The sequence below is a fragment of the Opisthocomus hoazin genome, chromosome 1, assembly GCF_030867145.1.
Source record: "Opisthocomus hoazin isolate bOpiHoa1 chromosome 1, bOpiHoa1.hap1, whole genome shotgun sequence".
NCBI lineage: Eukaryota > Metazoa > Chordata > Aves > Opisthocomiformes > Opisthocomidae > Opisthocomus > Opisthocomus hoazin.
In genome coordinates, this window is record NC_134414.1 from 26,785,186 (window position 1) to 26,799,660 (window position 14,475).

Genomic DNA, 14,475 nt, shown 5'->3' on the forward strand with positions numbered 1-14,475 from the left:
GTCTACAGAGAGAAGCATCCAAGTCAGTGGTCTGTTTTGGAAGCCTTTAGTTGCCCTGTTTTATGTTGTGTTTTAAGTAAATCAGTCGCAAAAAGTAGAGTGCAGCATTCTTGTCTGTATTCTCATTCTATGACCAGTGGATGAGCGAAAAGCTGTGGATGTTGTTCACCTGGACTTTAATAAAATCTTTGACACCGTTTCCCACAGCATTCTCCTGGAGAAACTGGTTGCTCATGGCTTGGACAGGTATACACTCAAAAAAGTGGCTGGATGGCCGGGACCAGAGTTGTGGTGAATGGAGTTACATCCAGCTGGAAGCCGGTCACCAGTGGTGTTCCCCAGGGCTCAGTTTTGGGGCCAGTTCTGTTTAACATCTTTATCAATGATCTGGATGAGGGCACTGAGTGCTCCCTCAGTAAGTCTGCAGATGACACCAAGCTGGGTGGCAGTGTCAATCTGCTTGAGGGTAGGAAGGCTCTACAGAGGGATCTGGACAGACTGGATCGATGGGCCGAGGCCAACTGTATGAGGTTCAACAAGGCCAAGTGCCGGGTCCTGAACTTCGGTCACAACAACCCCACGCAACGCTACAGGCTTGGGGAAGAGTGGCTGGAAATCTGCCCGGCGGAAAAGGACCTGGAGGTGCTGGTCGACAGCTGGCTGAACATAAGCCAGCAGTGTGCCCAGGTGGCCAAGAAGGCCAACGGCATCCTGGCTTGTATCAAGAATAGTGTGGCCAGCAGGAGTAGGTAGGTGATGATGCCCCTGTACTCGGCACTGGTGAGGCCACAGCTGGAGTATTGTGTTCAGATTTGGGACCCTCACTACAACAAGAACATTGTGGTGCTGGAGTGTGACCAAAGAAGGGCAACGAGGCTGGTGAAGGGTCTGGAGAACAAGTCTTATGAGAAGCAGCTGAGGGAACTGGGATTGTTTCATCTGGAGAACGGGAGGCTGAGGGGAGACCTTATCACTCTCTACAACTACCTGAAAAGTGGTTGTAGTGAGGTGGGTGTTGGTCTCTTCTCCCAAATAACTAGTGATAGGACGAGAGGCAATGGCCTCAAGTTGCATCAGGTGAGGTTTAGATGGAATTTTAGGAAAAATTTCTTCACTGAAGGGGTTGTCAAGATCTGGAACAGTCTGCCCAGGGAAGAGGTAGAGTCACCATCCCTGGAGGTATTTAGAAGATGTGTAGGTGTGGCACTTGAGAACATGGTTTAGTGGTGGACTTGGCAGGGTTAAGTTTATAATTGGACTTGATGACCTTGAAGGTCTTTTTGCAACCTTAATGATTCTGTGACTCTATTTTAGTTTTCCTTCTTGGAGTCCAAATATACATATGGAAAATTAGGTAGACACAGTCTGTCAGTCCTAAAAGCTGTAATTCAGTCACAGCCCTGGGCACTTGGTATGGAATAGCTCACACCAAACCTGGTAGTACGCTGTGCTGCATGTCTAAAACACACCCAGCTCCTCTTTACCTGTAGTTACAGGTACATCTTATTCAATCACTGCAAACCCGACACGAAATATGCTAATATTACCTAGTTTAAGTCTTTCCCTTGCAATTTCCCACTTGCTGGCATCATAAGGCAGACGTTCACATTGCTCATCTAAGGGGACTTCATCAGGATCCATTATGATAGACAGATAATGGTTGGTCTTCATTTCAGAGGAATAGGGCTAGAAAACAAAGAATATTGCAAAATGAATGAGAGGATAAGTGTATCCATCAACATTTTCTTATTTGGATCAAGGGCTCCAAGTTAATTCTGTCCACTGGGCTGCGTATTTCACAGTCCAATAGATGGTTTGGTTAAGCCCCCTTGGGTTTTTTTTATATATTGAAAGACTTTTTATGTAAAAGAAACTCCTTCCTCTAGCTTTCCTCCTATGTGACATATCGGGTTCTTCAATGAAATCCATGTGGATCTGTATTAACATATGGTATTATGATACAGACCCTCTGCATAGTCAAGAGAAATATTTTTGGCAAATGACTAAATAATGCTGATAAAAATAACTTTCCTTCATGATTGTGCAAAGCAAGAAGTGGCTATATGCAACAGATGGAGTTCAACTGCCAGTGTTTATTTTTTCCATATACCAGGCAAAGATAGGTCACATGTGGTTAGAAGTTGTGCAAGACTAGTTGTCAGGAGACTAGCCATTAGATGTTTCAGGAACTGTTTACAAATTTTCAGGATTTTTTATTTCTTTGGTATTATTTCTGACAAATTTGCTGAAATTATTTGAGTTCAGAAGAATTCATAAACACCCAGACTCAAACACATAATTTCAAATTAATCTGGCTGAAGTTCAGTTTCTGCTGAGCAAATGGATTAGCCACTTCCCATGAGAAACGTAAGGAAAGATGAACCTAATCTCGAAGTTTTCTGCAGTCCATCCATTTTGAAACAAATTTTCCTTCAAAGAGCACCTAGATTGCCACTCTAAGTCACTGGACTTTTCTTGACTCAGGCATACTTACATTTCTACAGAAAAGGCCTAGTGTTTGCTCTAATTTCCTGGCTATTAGTTGGAATTTATGGAAATCTGTTGAACTAAGACTCTTCCTGTTGCTTTGCCTAAACTCATGGAAACAGCACACAGGCACAGACACAAACACATGGAGATATATATATATTAATTGTTGCTTTAACTGTCTCCTGTGACTTTCAACTTTCCTCCTCTACAGCTTGGAAATATGTTGCTAATACCTGCGTTTCCACGCGTTTGTTTGAGAAGGATATTACTAGCTGTGTGTGCTTTGTTTACAACCATAACTAGACTTAAATGACAGTATCTAATAGCTCCTATTTTAGTTGCCTTTCACCATCCCAAATAACCAGAAAGTTAGTCCCAAGAAGGATTGCACCGATGCTTGGGGAGAAGTCAATTGGCATAATGCCTGTCTCCAGACCATCCACTGAGCCTGGACAGGACACGGATAAGTGGGATAAGGATAGAAACAGAAGCGCGTGTGCTGCTCCAGAAAGAGCATTTCTTGATAGCGATGTGTGTACAAGACTGTTCCTACCAGTCACTTTAGAAGAGCTTTTAAGTGGACCCATCCCAGAAAAGCAATAGGGGAGTGGGAAGGTGCAGGGAGCTTCCTATGGTTCTTTATTCAGGTGCACTGAATAACAAATGTTTGGCACAATTACAGATTTGAAATAACATTTTGAATGATGAAGAATTGTTATCATTTCTCCCTGTATGTGTCTCAGAGTGCATATAAGTATTTTTTTTCTGTTGTGGCAACATAATTTGTATATGAAATATAGTTTAGAGCTAATTCCAGACATAAGTCCTTGAGAATAAGGGTTTGTAATAGAAACATAGAGAAGAGCATAAACAGACCAACACTAACTGGAAAGGCTCATCTGGAAAGGAGGCTTCACATATCATCTAGTTTAAGTTCCTTCTTCTACAGCAATGATGATTATTTTCATTACATTTTAACAATCGAACAACCACGTTTTGGTGTCATAACAAATAAAAAAAATCTGCAACCCTTTGCTACATTTAAAACTTACATTTTTTCTAAGGGTTTGCAGACATGTCATGAATTGCTTCATCATCACTGGTGAGCAGTCAGAACTGGTCCCACTTGCTTTATCATTTCTCTTACAGCTACAAAGTTTCTCCACAGCTTCAGCTGACCTCTACTTTTCTTTCCCCTCAGACTCCCATGCATTTCTCCTTGTGAATGTTTGTGGCAGTAGGAAGGCAGGCAGAGGGACTGCTGCCATGTTGACTTGGATTGGAGGTTTGGTCCTGCTTTTCCATTGGTCAATAGAACTTCTCAGTGTAAAACCTAAGATACTGGCAGGCCTTAATGTCGGTTGAGATAAACTGGTCTGGCGGGCTGCAGTCTACCTTTAGCAATCGTGGAGCTCGGCCAGCAGGAACGTGCTCAGCTGTGGCATCTGTGAGCTGACCCCCGTGGCACCCGTGCTGTGGTACCTCTCAGCCTGGGTGAAGGAGGGCAGACGGGGCTCAGTGCTGCTGTGGTGGGGGAGCGGGGAAAAGGGGACATGCAGCCATTCCTTGTCTCGTGTCCTGCAGTGCACCACATTGCCCCAATGCCTCTCTTCACTCAAATCCATCTGCTTCTGCAAGTTGCTCCGAGATCTTTCTGCACTACTGAGGAACTGTATTTTCTGCTTATGAGAGCTGCACACACCACGCAATGCAGACATGGTGCTGTCAGCAGAAAGGGGCTTTAGACCATCACGGTCAGCCTTGGGCAAGAGGGAGAGTCAGCCGCACAGGCAATTAACATTACCATGCTGATACAGGACCATCTGCTCTGGAGGCTGCACCAACAAGACTACTTCAGTAACATATCACTTTGCAAGTGATGTAATTGTACCTGACACTGTGAGCAAACCAGACCTCAGTGGGCTCTGTGAAGATCTGTCATTCCCATTCATTCAGATCTTCAAAGACATTAAGATGCCAAACCCCCACAGCTTTTAAGGGAATGGGGATGCCTTTGGTGGGAGTCAGACACCCAAATGCTTGTGAGTCTCAGAGCCTTGCCCCCACCCAGGCTTTGCTTCTGGACTTACTCATACTTAGCCTGGTGAGTCATGGTTCCCTGGCATCCATCAGCAGCCTGGTGATTGCACAGGGAACAAAGGTGAGCAGTGAGTGGATCAGATTTTTTTTGGTAGTCTCAGCAATCCCGACAGTCTGGGAAAGATTTTCTAATGTGAGCAAAAGGGCTGGTAAGGAGAGGCAGGTGCCATGAGGAGCTCTCTGTCCATTCTTACCCTCTTCAGCTTGCGTATGAAGAGGGTCAACAGGAGCCAAAACAGCGTCGCAGCCACGCAGGTACATGTCAGGGTTATTAGCTCCAGGTTTGACCTCTCTGATGTGCCTGGGAAAATAAAGCAGCAAACATTTTTGAAAATGACCTGCAACACAAGGGCATTTTATGTTTCTTTGCCATTAAAATAAAACACCAGGAAGGACCAGCTTCTTTTCAATGGGGAATTAATCTCTGTTTGGACTGGCTCACAGAGCCTGGAAAAAAATGGTCTCTCCAGCAAAGCCGATGTACTGAACACAGCAAAATCACGTTCAATCCATCCATAAGTTTTTCAGTAAAAAGTCAGCTCTTCTTTCAGGTGTAGGAGGTGAAGTAATCCAGATTGAGGATGGCCAGTCAGGTAATCATTTCCTTTCAAGATGGAAATTCAGCTGCAGGGGTTTTTTTAGCCAAAATTTCTCTGTATGAGAAGAAGCGTGGGCCTGCTCATGCACTTTCACTCTCCCCCCACCCAGCAGCAAAACCCATCTGTCCAAGCCCATATCCGAGAGAGGAGCAGAGGTCTCAGAAACACTCAGTCCCCAGCAGCCTTGGGAGAGGACGGGGCTGCATGGAGGGAACTGCTCTGCTGGCCCTTCCCCAGGGGCAATGCTGCAGTGTGAGAGCTGCTGGTAACGCGCAGGAGAAGCTTCAGGGAGGGCTTGTGCTGGTGTGGACACTGATGAACCCAGGTGTGACCCGGGGCATGCTGTGCTGTTGCTGCTTGGGTTTTGCTGTCCAGGGCATTTGACACCTTTCCTTGGGCACTGTGCCTGCTCTGCCCAGCATGGCGAGATTTTCCATGCTGGTGGCTGAGCCCTGCAGCCTGCACCTCCACCCCAGCCATGCTGGGAACCCACCAGCCCTCACCAAAAATCTCTCTGGAGAAGAGCTGAAGACTCTCTTGGACACTCGCGATGCGGCTGGCAGTAGTCTGTGAGCTCTCCTTCGCATGCTCTGGGTGGACCCAGTCTGACACCTGTGAGCTCAGCTTGTGCAAAGCACGACACGGGGGTCTTTGATCCTAACCTCCACCAAGCAGTGTGGTCAGAAACTCGGGCTGTAGCACCCAGCAGTCCCTCCAACCCACTGGTCCGCTGGCAGGCTCTGTGCCCTCAGGTCTCCTGCTGGTCACACCAGCAGCATGGGGCCAGGCTCCCCGAGGGGACATAGGACCTTTTCCATGGGACCCTCTCCTGCATGGGACCCAGCAGCACCTCACAGAACCCAAGCTGGCAGGGAGCTGGGAGAGCTCTCCAAAACAGGGAACAGATTCAGCACAGAAAGGCAAAAACAACAACAACTGAAAATGAAGCAGCAAGAAAACATGAACATTAGAAATCTGGAGAGTATTAGAACCCACTGACAGATCTTAAAAAAAAAGCCAAAATAAAATTCACTTCAGACTGCTGCTTAGGGACTCATAGACTGGTTTCAGAGCAGTCTGTTTTGCAAATCCTCTGATTGTGTCAAAATACCACTCTTCCTACAATATGCTGTCTGTCTGATTGGTAGCAAATACAAAAAACCCCAAAAAACCCTTATGGTCTGCCTCTTATTCTGATACAGCCTCCAGAGAGAAAAAATGCAAGGACAAGGAGTAATTCTGAACATGATGTCACAGTGGTTTTGTCAACTGCACTTGTAGCAGTTTCAGACCCCAGGCAGCTCAGTGTTACTCCTGACACATGAAAAAGGGATGACTGATGTCTCACTGGTGGACTTACTGGGTAATCCAGAGGGATGTGCTGCCTTTTAGGCAAGACTACGGAGCTTTGTTCCGAGGTTGAATTGTTTCCTGTAGCTGTTGCTTAACTAGCATAATATTTTTACTCTCTAAAGGTGATAATCAGATCTGCGTTTGTGCCCTGTACCTAAAATTCCTCCAGCATGTCCATTCTGGAGCTTTGAGAATAAAGCTCACTGAAGAAAAATATGACTCCAACTACAAATGGGGATATAAAGCATCTAAAGCCAGGAGTGTTAATTTTTCACAAGTATTTTTTAAAGGCTTGATTTAGATAGGGGTCATAATGATGGCATAAATGGTACAGCCTAATGCAGCTTACCTATCCTCTGGCATCAGGCTTTCCTTTTACATGTGGATACTCTCCTCTTGCTCCTGAGTAGCACCCGTGCAGGTGGTAATAGTTTCTGACATTTATTCAGCAAAACCTGGAGGGGCTGAAGGCTATGCCAGTCCTGGGGTGGAAAGCAGCAACTGCCCAGGTGTTAGTGAAGAGCCATGAAGGTGTTGTCTTTGAAATGTGTGAGCAAAATTAGGCAACCAGAAAGCATTTCTCCAGGCTGGGGTTGGGCTGGGTTATCAAATGTCAGACTCCCAGTCTTGTTAAAACCCTTGCAGCTGGAGCTGGCTGAGTGCCTCTCAGCTGGGTAGGAAAAGGTTTGATTTGAGGCAGAACAGGCAGGAACACTCAAAAGAGTGCCCAATAGCCCAAGTTTTCCAGCTCCGCCTTACACCCCTCCTGGACCTTTACCCACCAGCTACCTCATTAGACACAGACTTTCCCCCATGTGCAGCTCTGTCCCACCTGCCTGATTCCCTGTGGCAAGCAGCAGCCCCCTTCCCACCCCAGAGCCCCTCTGTGAGCCCCCCTCACCATCCCGAGTCTCTGCAGTGCTGCAGAGGGGCAAGGAGGGGACAAGTGAAGCAGTGAAGCAGTGCCACCAGCAGCAGCTTCTCAGCAGTGACAGGAGCCACCAGTACCATGCAGGCATGTGAGAATGAGAGCCTGGACTAACGCAGGGACCCCTCCAGGCACAAGCTCAAGCCTTGGGCTGGCGTGGGCTCTGTCATTAGGATTTCAGCTCTGAACGTTCAGGTGCAGCTCTGTGTTAGGTGTCAACCAGGAAAAAAAAAAAAGTCTGGGGCACCAATACCACTGTGCTGCATGCGAAGTGTCCCTCAGCCCCACACCAATGTGATCTATCCTGCTTAATCCATGTGATCCCATGGTCATGGCAGTGAGGAATGCTGAGGAATTTTCCATTCTTGGAGGTTTTCATGAACTGGCCAGACAAAGCCATCACTGACTGGATGTAGTGTTGGTGATGATCCTGATTTGAACGGAGGTTGAACTGGAGACCTTCAGGACTCCCATCCAACCCCCTTTGGTGGTCCTCTGAGGTAACAGCAGTCCAAGTCTCCCCTGTTGTCCACCTTTTCTCTCACAGTCATCCACATAACCCAGGCTGAACCTCATTCAGTAGCCGAGGGAATTCCAGTTAAAATTCACAGAAACATTCCTGATGACTTCAAAGTCAGTGACCCAAAAGGTACAACTTTTTGAGACACACAGTCAGAAAGCTAGATAGATAGAAAACCAGACAGTTGCAAAAAAGGAAACACCCTTTTCACAGTATCGGAATAGTTCAGTGAATGCTTGATAAATGTGATGCTTTCCTTTCCATCGGCATGGATCATATTAAGTTATCAAGCATGAGCTTTAAGACAGGGCATGTTGCTGTATTTGTTTGCTTGTTATACATCTGGATTTCAGTGAGCACGAGCTGTAAAAGATGCTCCTTCCTTCGTCAACACATCCCCTTCAAATGGTGCAGCAACTCTGCAGGTAGCTGTACGGGTGTCTCCTGCTGGGAGGGGCTGTGGGGTTCCCGGGAGAAGAAGCAGGGCAAAGCTTTCATGGCAAATAGCCCACTGTGCAAGCAGGGCAGACGCTGTGCAGCTGGGTGTCCCCCCCCCCCGAAGGAGAGCTGCCCAAGACAGCCTGTGCTCCCCTTGTGCCCAGCAAGCTTGTGTCCCCAGGTTTTTAGTGGACACGGTCCCCTCCGCCTTCTGGGTGTTCTGGCAGCCATTTGCTGTTCCCATTCAGTCCTTGCAGATTCGCTGCCTCTTCAGTTCCTCAGCCAAGAGCAAGCAGACAGCTTGCTCTGACATATCTACAAACGTGGCCCCTCTCCTCCGACAGCCCAGCAAGCATGGCTTCCAAACCAAACATGGGCTGCGATTATTTAAAGACGGCCCTTGGATTCCACCATCCATTCATCCATCTCGTATACAAAAATAACACATTGTTTTATCTGTGACTATAAGAATGTTTTTTCAGAGGAAATAAAGAGAGCAGACAGTTTCCTTCCTGACTCATTCACAAACTACTCTTCCAATCTGCTAAACACGGCCATCGGCATGAGGTGTTGCTCTGCTCCCTTTGATCTGCAGCCCCACACTCCGAGAGCTGCTGGGATGGAGGGAAGGCTGTGGTGCTCACAGTGGCAGACGCAGGGTCTGTATTTCTCAGAAAGACAAGCAAGTGGCAAAGCCTAGAGAGAACCCCATGTTAAGCCCTGATCTTGTCCGTCCAGGCTCAGGGATGGGATGAGAGGTTGCCGTTCCCTGGGAGGGACAGACACTCCAGAGTAGCACAGGAATGAGTGAAAATACCTCCAGTGATGTCCCTTCATGCAGTAGAAAGAGAAGGGGTGAAAAGGCATTTTCCTTGATCATAGTAGATAAGACAAACTCTCTCTCTTTTTCTCATCCAGTCCCAAAGCTATACATTTTAATATGGTAGTCTTCACCTCCTGCTGATTTAAGAGCTCCCATAGGAGTCACACAAGAACATTGCTGGTGGTCCCTCAGGTCGAGTAAGCAGAGAAGAAGCCTTCATGGCTGCTCTCTTTCCTCTCCTCTGGATCACAGACTAGGAGATATGACTTCCTAGAAGCCATCTGACAGAATGCTTGTGGTTGTAATAAATAGCCAAGCTACAATGATGTTAAAAATCAATACAATAATGAATTACATTGTCCAGGACTATCAATTAGTAGGATGCATTGGACAGCAAGCACTTGGGCACAAGAGTTATTCTTTTCACTCTTCTAGCAGCCGTAAAAACCTTTGCATTATTCATAAGGAGATAGGTGTGTTTAACTCCTTGATTACACCAGTTAGGCCAGCTCACATGTACATATACTTATCCCTGACCTCTTAAAGCAAAAACATCATTGTATCATCAATGATCACCATTAACGGAGACTGCTAACACACTCATGGCAGAAAATCAATACTAATTTACTAGCTGTAATTGTTTTCTGCTGTAGGGTAGTATCCAAATACTCAGTAGTATTCAGATGCATTTAGCAATTGTATGAGAACATCCACAAAGACATAATACCTGCCTGAGAAACCTGGTGGCAGTCAAATTGTAATCTGTAAAGAGAAACTAAATGCATTTAGGACTCTTTACTTAGCACATGAGATCAATAAGATGAGTTATGTCAAATTCAATTCATACATGGCACTGACAGAAAAGGAGAATGTCAACCTACTTCTCTTATCTCATAATATATGAAGCAAAAGGGTGTTCAATGCAACTGGAAAGTCACTGAATAGACATTATTTTATGTAAATGTAATGTAAAATTACTTTATAGAACTCCCTGTCATGGGTCTGAGTCAAGCTTGGCAGAAGGCGGAACAATGCTGAACATTTAAATGAACAGCAAAATAACTGAAGTAGTGGTTACAGAAATAACTAGATGGTACCTACTTCTTACAACAAGTACCTTTGAAAAATGCATGTGTAGCTAGGCTAAAATTTTCTAGTGTGATTTGGCAGTTCACTTTACAATGAAAATAAACAAATAAAAATATCCCAGGCCTCTAATTTATATGGAATTAACCTGAAATGGGAAAAGGAGTGGGTAAGAGTGTGTTCCTAATTCTGTTTTTTGTTTATTTTGATTATACTAAATTTACACTTGTCTTCTACCCTGACCCGATCTTTGTTGGGTTGAAGCAATTCTTTTTAGGTCAGTGTAAACACACTCCGAGTTAGCATTTCCTGCTGGGCTTCCTTTCCATCCTGGTACGCTTCCCTTGCTAGGACTTCCTTCAAACTGCTGCCTGCAGAGATCGCCACATGAACCCCAGGTCATTCCCTTGCCTTTCCAGCTGGAGCAGGAGCATCACCCTGGCAAGCTTGCTCTTCCCATTCAGTGTCATGCTTTACCTTGTACTGTCACATATGCTGCGCTCTCCACGGACCCTTTGATGTTGGTGGCTATACACTGGTAAAGTCCTTCGTCCTCCTCTTTTACTCTTTCAATAAACAGCATTCGGCTTCCGGGCCCTAAAATTATTCCTGTGAAATGAAACATTTTGCAATGAGAGGGAGCCAGGATATAAACAAAAACAGGCCCTTGTGAAACAATATCTGCTTCAAGTTCTCCTCAAAAGCAATCCGAGCCACAGACTGCACAGCACAATGTTATCTGCAGGAAAGCCAAATGCACTTGGGTGTTTAGGAATCTTTTGGAAATCAGTGTTTACAAAGCACTTGTGTGAGTGAAAAAGTTCAGCCTAAGGGAATGCTTTTGGGAGCACTTGTTATGGTGTACACTGATTAGCACTCTGCCTAGACTTTCATCCAAGTGAGTTCTTCAGCATGTCTCCAAGTTTTGGAAAATGGGTGGTCTGATTACTTAGCACTGCTCTTACAGGCCTAGGTCTGCACCAGAAGCAGCTGGAGCATAGAGCACTTCCAGGACACAGCTCTGATTGTCCACACTGGTCTTACGGGCAGCAGACTCGCTCCGAATCTCACTTACCCATGTGGCGTGAACAATGGGCCCCTGCATGGAAGAACCCCAGCTAGTGCAAAGAGAGGTCCCATGAGGTGTACCCTAAAACATGGGAGTTACCTGAAGTTTTCAACGCCTTGTTTATTCCAGATGGGTCAATCCAGAAGCCAGCCTGGGCAATACTCCAGCAAGCAAGGAAGACGCAGGCAGCTGATTTTGCCTCAGCACTGCCTTTAGGGCACTGCATAGCCAGGAAATGTGCAGTCAAGCACACACTTGTGTGTTTGGCTCCAGCAGAACTAGCATCTTGTCAAAATGTATTCCCACCATGTATTTTAGGCACCTAACTAAAGTGCTCTGACCTACTCTCCAGAGACACCTTCCTGGCTCCTAACTTTATGCGTTGCATTGCACCCAAGTTAGACACATAACGCTCATTTTAAAAGACGGTGTTAATAATGCACATTACAACGATGTGGCCACTGTTAAACTTCATGGAATCTGGCTCTAGGTAAAGTTTAGTGTCTGAGCTGCAAGTCTGCACAAGCTTATAATTCACTTGGAGAGATACTCCAGTTGCCTCTATTAGTGTTACAGTAATTTCCAATAATGCAGGACAGAACCTTAAACACAAACTTTCTAAAATGTTGTTATTGAAGAATACACTTTGGATTCAAGTTCCTACAGACCAAACCTCCTTGAACATTTTTGCTGAGGCTGTAACACTAGCTCATTCTGTGCTTCTGATCCAAACGTGGATGAATTCCCATGAGAAATCTTCTGCCTTTTCCCTCATCATTCATCCCACCTGAAATCTCCAAGGAACACTTCTGTGACTGCGATCCCATTAGAGTTGGACATGTAGCCTTAGCTGGTCTTTGAAGCTACATTCCAGACACAGCAGTAAATATCTCCCAAAGTTTTCCTGTAGCTGCAGTATGCCACCTGGGAAGCTGTTCCCTGCTGCTGCACGAGACCTGGATCCCCTGACTGCTGGCCTTTTGGTTTTGGAGACTCCAGATACAGATTTAGTCTGGTGGTTAGGTTGTGAATCAAGAACAGACTTTGCATGCCTGACCACAGAAACCCCTGGTACTCCTATGCACATCACTCAAGCTTCGTTTCCTCCTGCCTAGCTGTACACTGGCCAAGACACCTGATCTTTAGGCTCCCTCTATAGCAAATGGAAAGAAATTTTCTGGAGATGGCTCTTCTTTTCCTCACTGGCTCCAGAGGCCTGTTGTTCCTACACTTCCAGCCTGGCTGTTGTTTTGGAGTAAGACAGAATAACCTGGAGCACCTGTGCTGCTGCCTGCCTGCCTGTAACCCCCAGGTAATACTCCTTCCTTACATCTGGGTCCCGATGCCAAAGGCTCTGCAAAAGGCTGCCTAAGGCAGATTGGGCAATTAAAAGGGCTGTAAAAGTTGTAGGAGTATACAGAGCTCTCACCTGATTCTTGCTGTATTTCCTCATGGTTTTTAAACCAGGATATCTGGGGCTCGGGGATGCCACGAACCTGGCACTCCAACCTGGCCGAGTTACTGGTGTTCACTGTCTGATCCGTAAGGTGCCGCAGCAGGGCTGGTGCCTCTTGAGCTACAAGACAAAACAACACTTCTGTTTTACATGCCTGTAACTGTGGGGGTTTACTTTTCTTCCCTAGCTGCATTTTACTGACATAAATAGCTATGGCTGTTCTACCAAGTTCATTGTTCACAGATATTATTCGCTGTTCCAGTTTGCTTAAGAGTGTTTGGTGTGTACATAGTACTCCCGTTACTCAGCAATAGCAGGTTACGATGACCAGTGAAGACCCAGTGATGTCATCGTATAAAAGATTTCCTCAGTTCCATTACCAACCACATTTGTTTATTGAAAGCAAGGAGTTCCTATGAAAGCTCAGAGTTTTGCATCATCAGGAGAATCAAAATGTGACACCAAACATTTTAGCATTTAGCAGGACAACCTCGTAGCAGAGTCTCTTTACATCACTGATAGCCCCACACAGTTCTGTACACCACGATACCCGTGAATGTGACTTTTATAATTCACTTACTTTAAAGAGTACAATTAGGAATCTTACTCAGTAAACTTAAATCATCTAAAACCAGAAACCATAAGCACAAAAGCATTGTGTTACATGTCCCAAAGTCTTCATAAAATCTTCCACTTTTGTGTTTCACATATTTGGCTGAACACAAGGCCTGGCCAAACCACACCATTGCCCGCCTCCCGAAACTGCGTTGGTGAGAAATGCGCCCATGTCCTCCGGCAGTCCACACATGCTGGAAACCCTGACGGCAGGGGCCAAAGCGGAGTGCTGGCAAGCCACACATCACAGCAACACCGCTCCCATTTTACTTTTGTCTACTGAAATTCGTACGAACACAATGTAACAAAACACATTTCCATGACAGTCAGTGACAGCGAGTATTGGAAGCGCATCGCATCTGTTCTACTTCTGCTCAGGGGCCTCCCAGAAGGACATTTCATAAACGCTCTATATTAAGTCATTCCTGAAAGAAGCAAAACAACAGATCTTTCTCATCCTCATTTCAAACCTTTGCTAGTCCTTCCCCCATTTCGTGCAGAGCCAAAGATTGTTCTGACAAAGATCAAGATGTTTGCAGCGTTTATGCACATTATACGGCAACTTCTTTCTGTTCACGTTTGCAGTTCTCACATGATCATTTTTGGTATTTTGGTCCCTCAAAAGCAGTGATGAAGAATGCAGGGAGCTGTTGAGCAATCTCACAGATGCAGGTGTTCTGCAGATTCCCTCAAATTCCCTGGTCTTGCAAAAACCGATTATTTGAAATCTTTCCCTTCAAGGGCACTGTCAGGATCAGCAGTTACTAACATGGTAAGGCACACATCACAAAATATGAAACAAAACAAAACAAAGCAAACCCAAACCCTTTGTAAATGCTGTCTTTTGGACTGCAAAAGATACAAATACACCAAGTTCAAGTACAATATTTTCTGTATTTCTGACATTCTGTGTTTAGAAGATTATTCTCTATCCTTTCAGAAAAATTGACTATCAGACATTTCTATATTCACGATTGTTCTGTTACCAGCTGTAAATA

At 45.5% G+C, this 14,475-nt stretch overlaps 1 protein-coding gene across 1 annotated transcript in view; it reads right to left on the reverse strand.

Annotated features, from left to right (window-relative positions):
- The window catches only part of FLT1 (fms related receptor tyrosine kinase 1), a 115,036-nt gene that overhangs the window by 26,239 nt on the left and 74,322 nt on the right, over positions 1-14,475 (reverse strand). Inside the window, exons 14-17 of the mRNA XM_075419903.1 lie at positions 12,836-12,982; positions 10,815-10,946; positions 4,785-4,891; positions 1,548-1,686 (exon numbers count right to left, since the gene is read on the reverse strand). Of these exons, the coding sequence (XP_075276018.1) occupies positions 1,548-1,686; positions 4,785-4,891; positions 10,815-10,946; positions 12,836-12,982 (525 nt within the window). The remainder of the gene's footprint in view (positions 1-1,547; positions 1,687-4,784; positions 4,892-10,814; positions 10,947-12,835; positions 12,983-14,475) is intronic.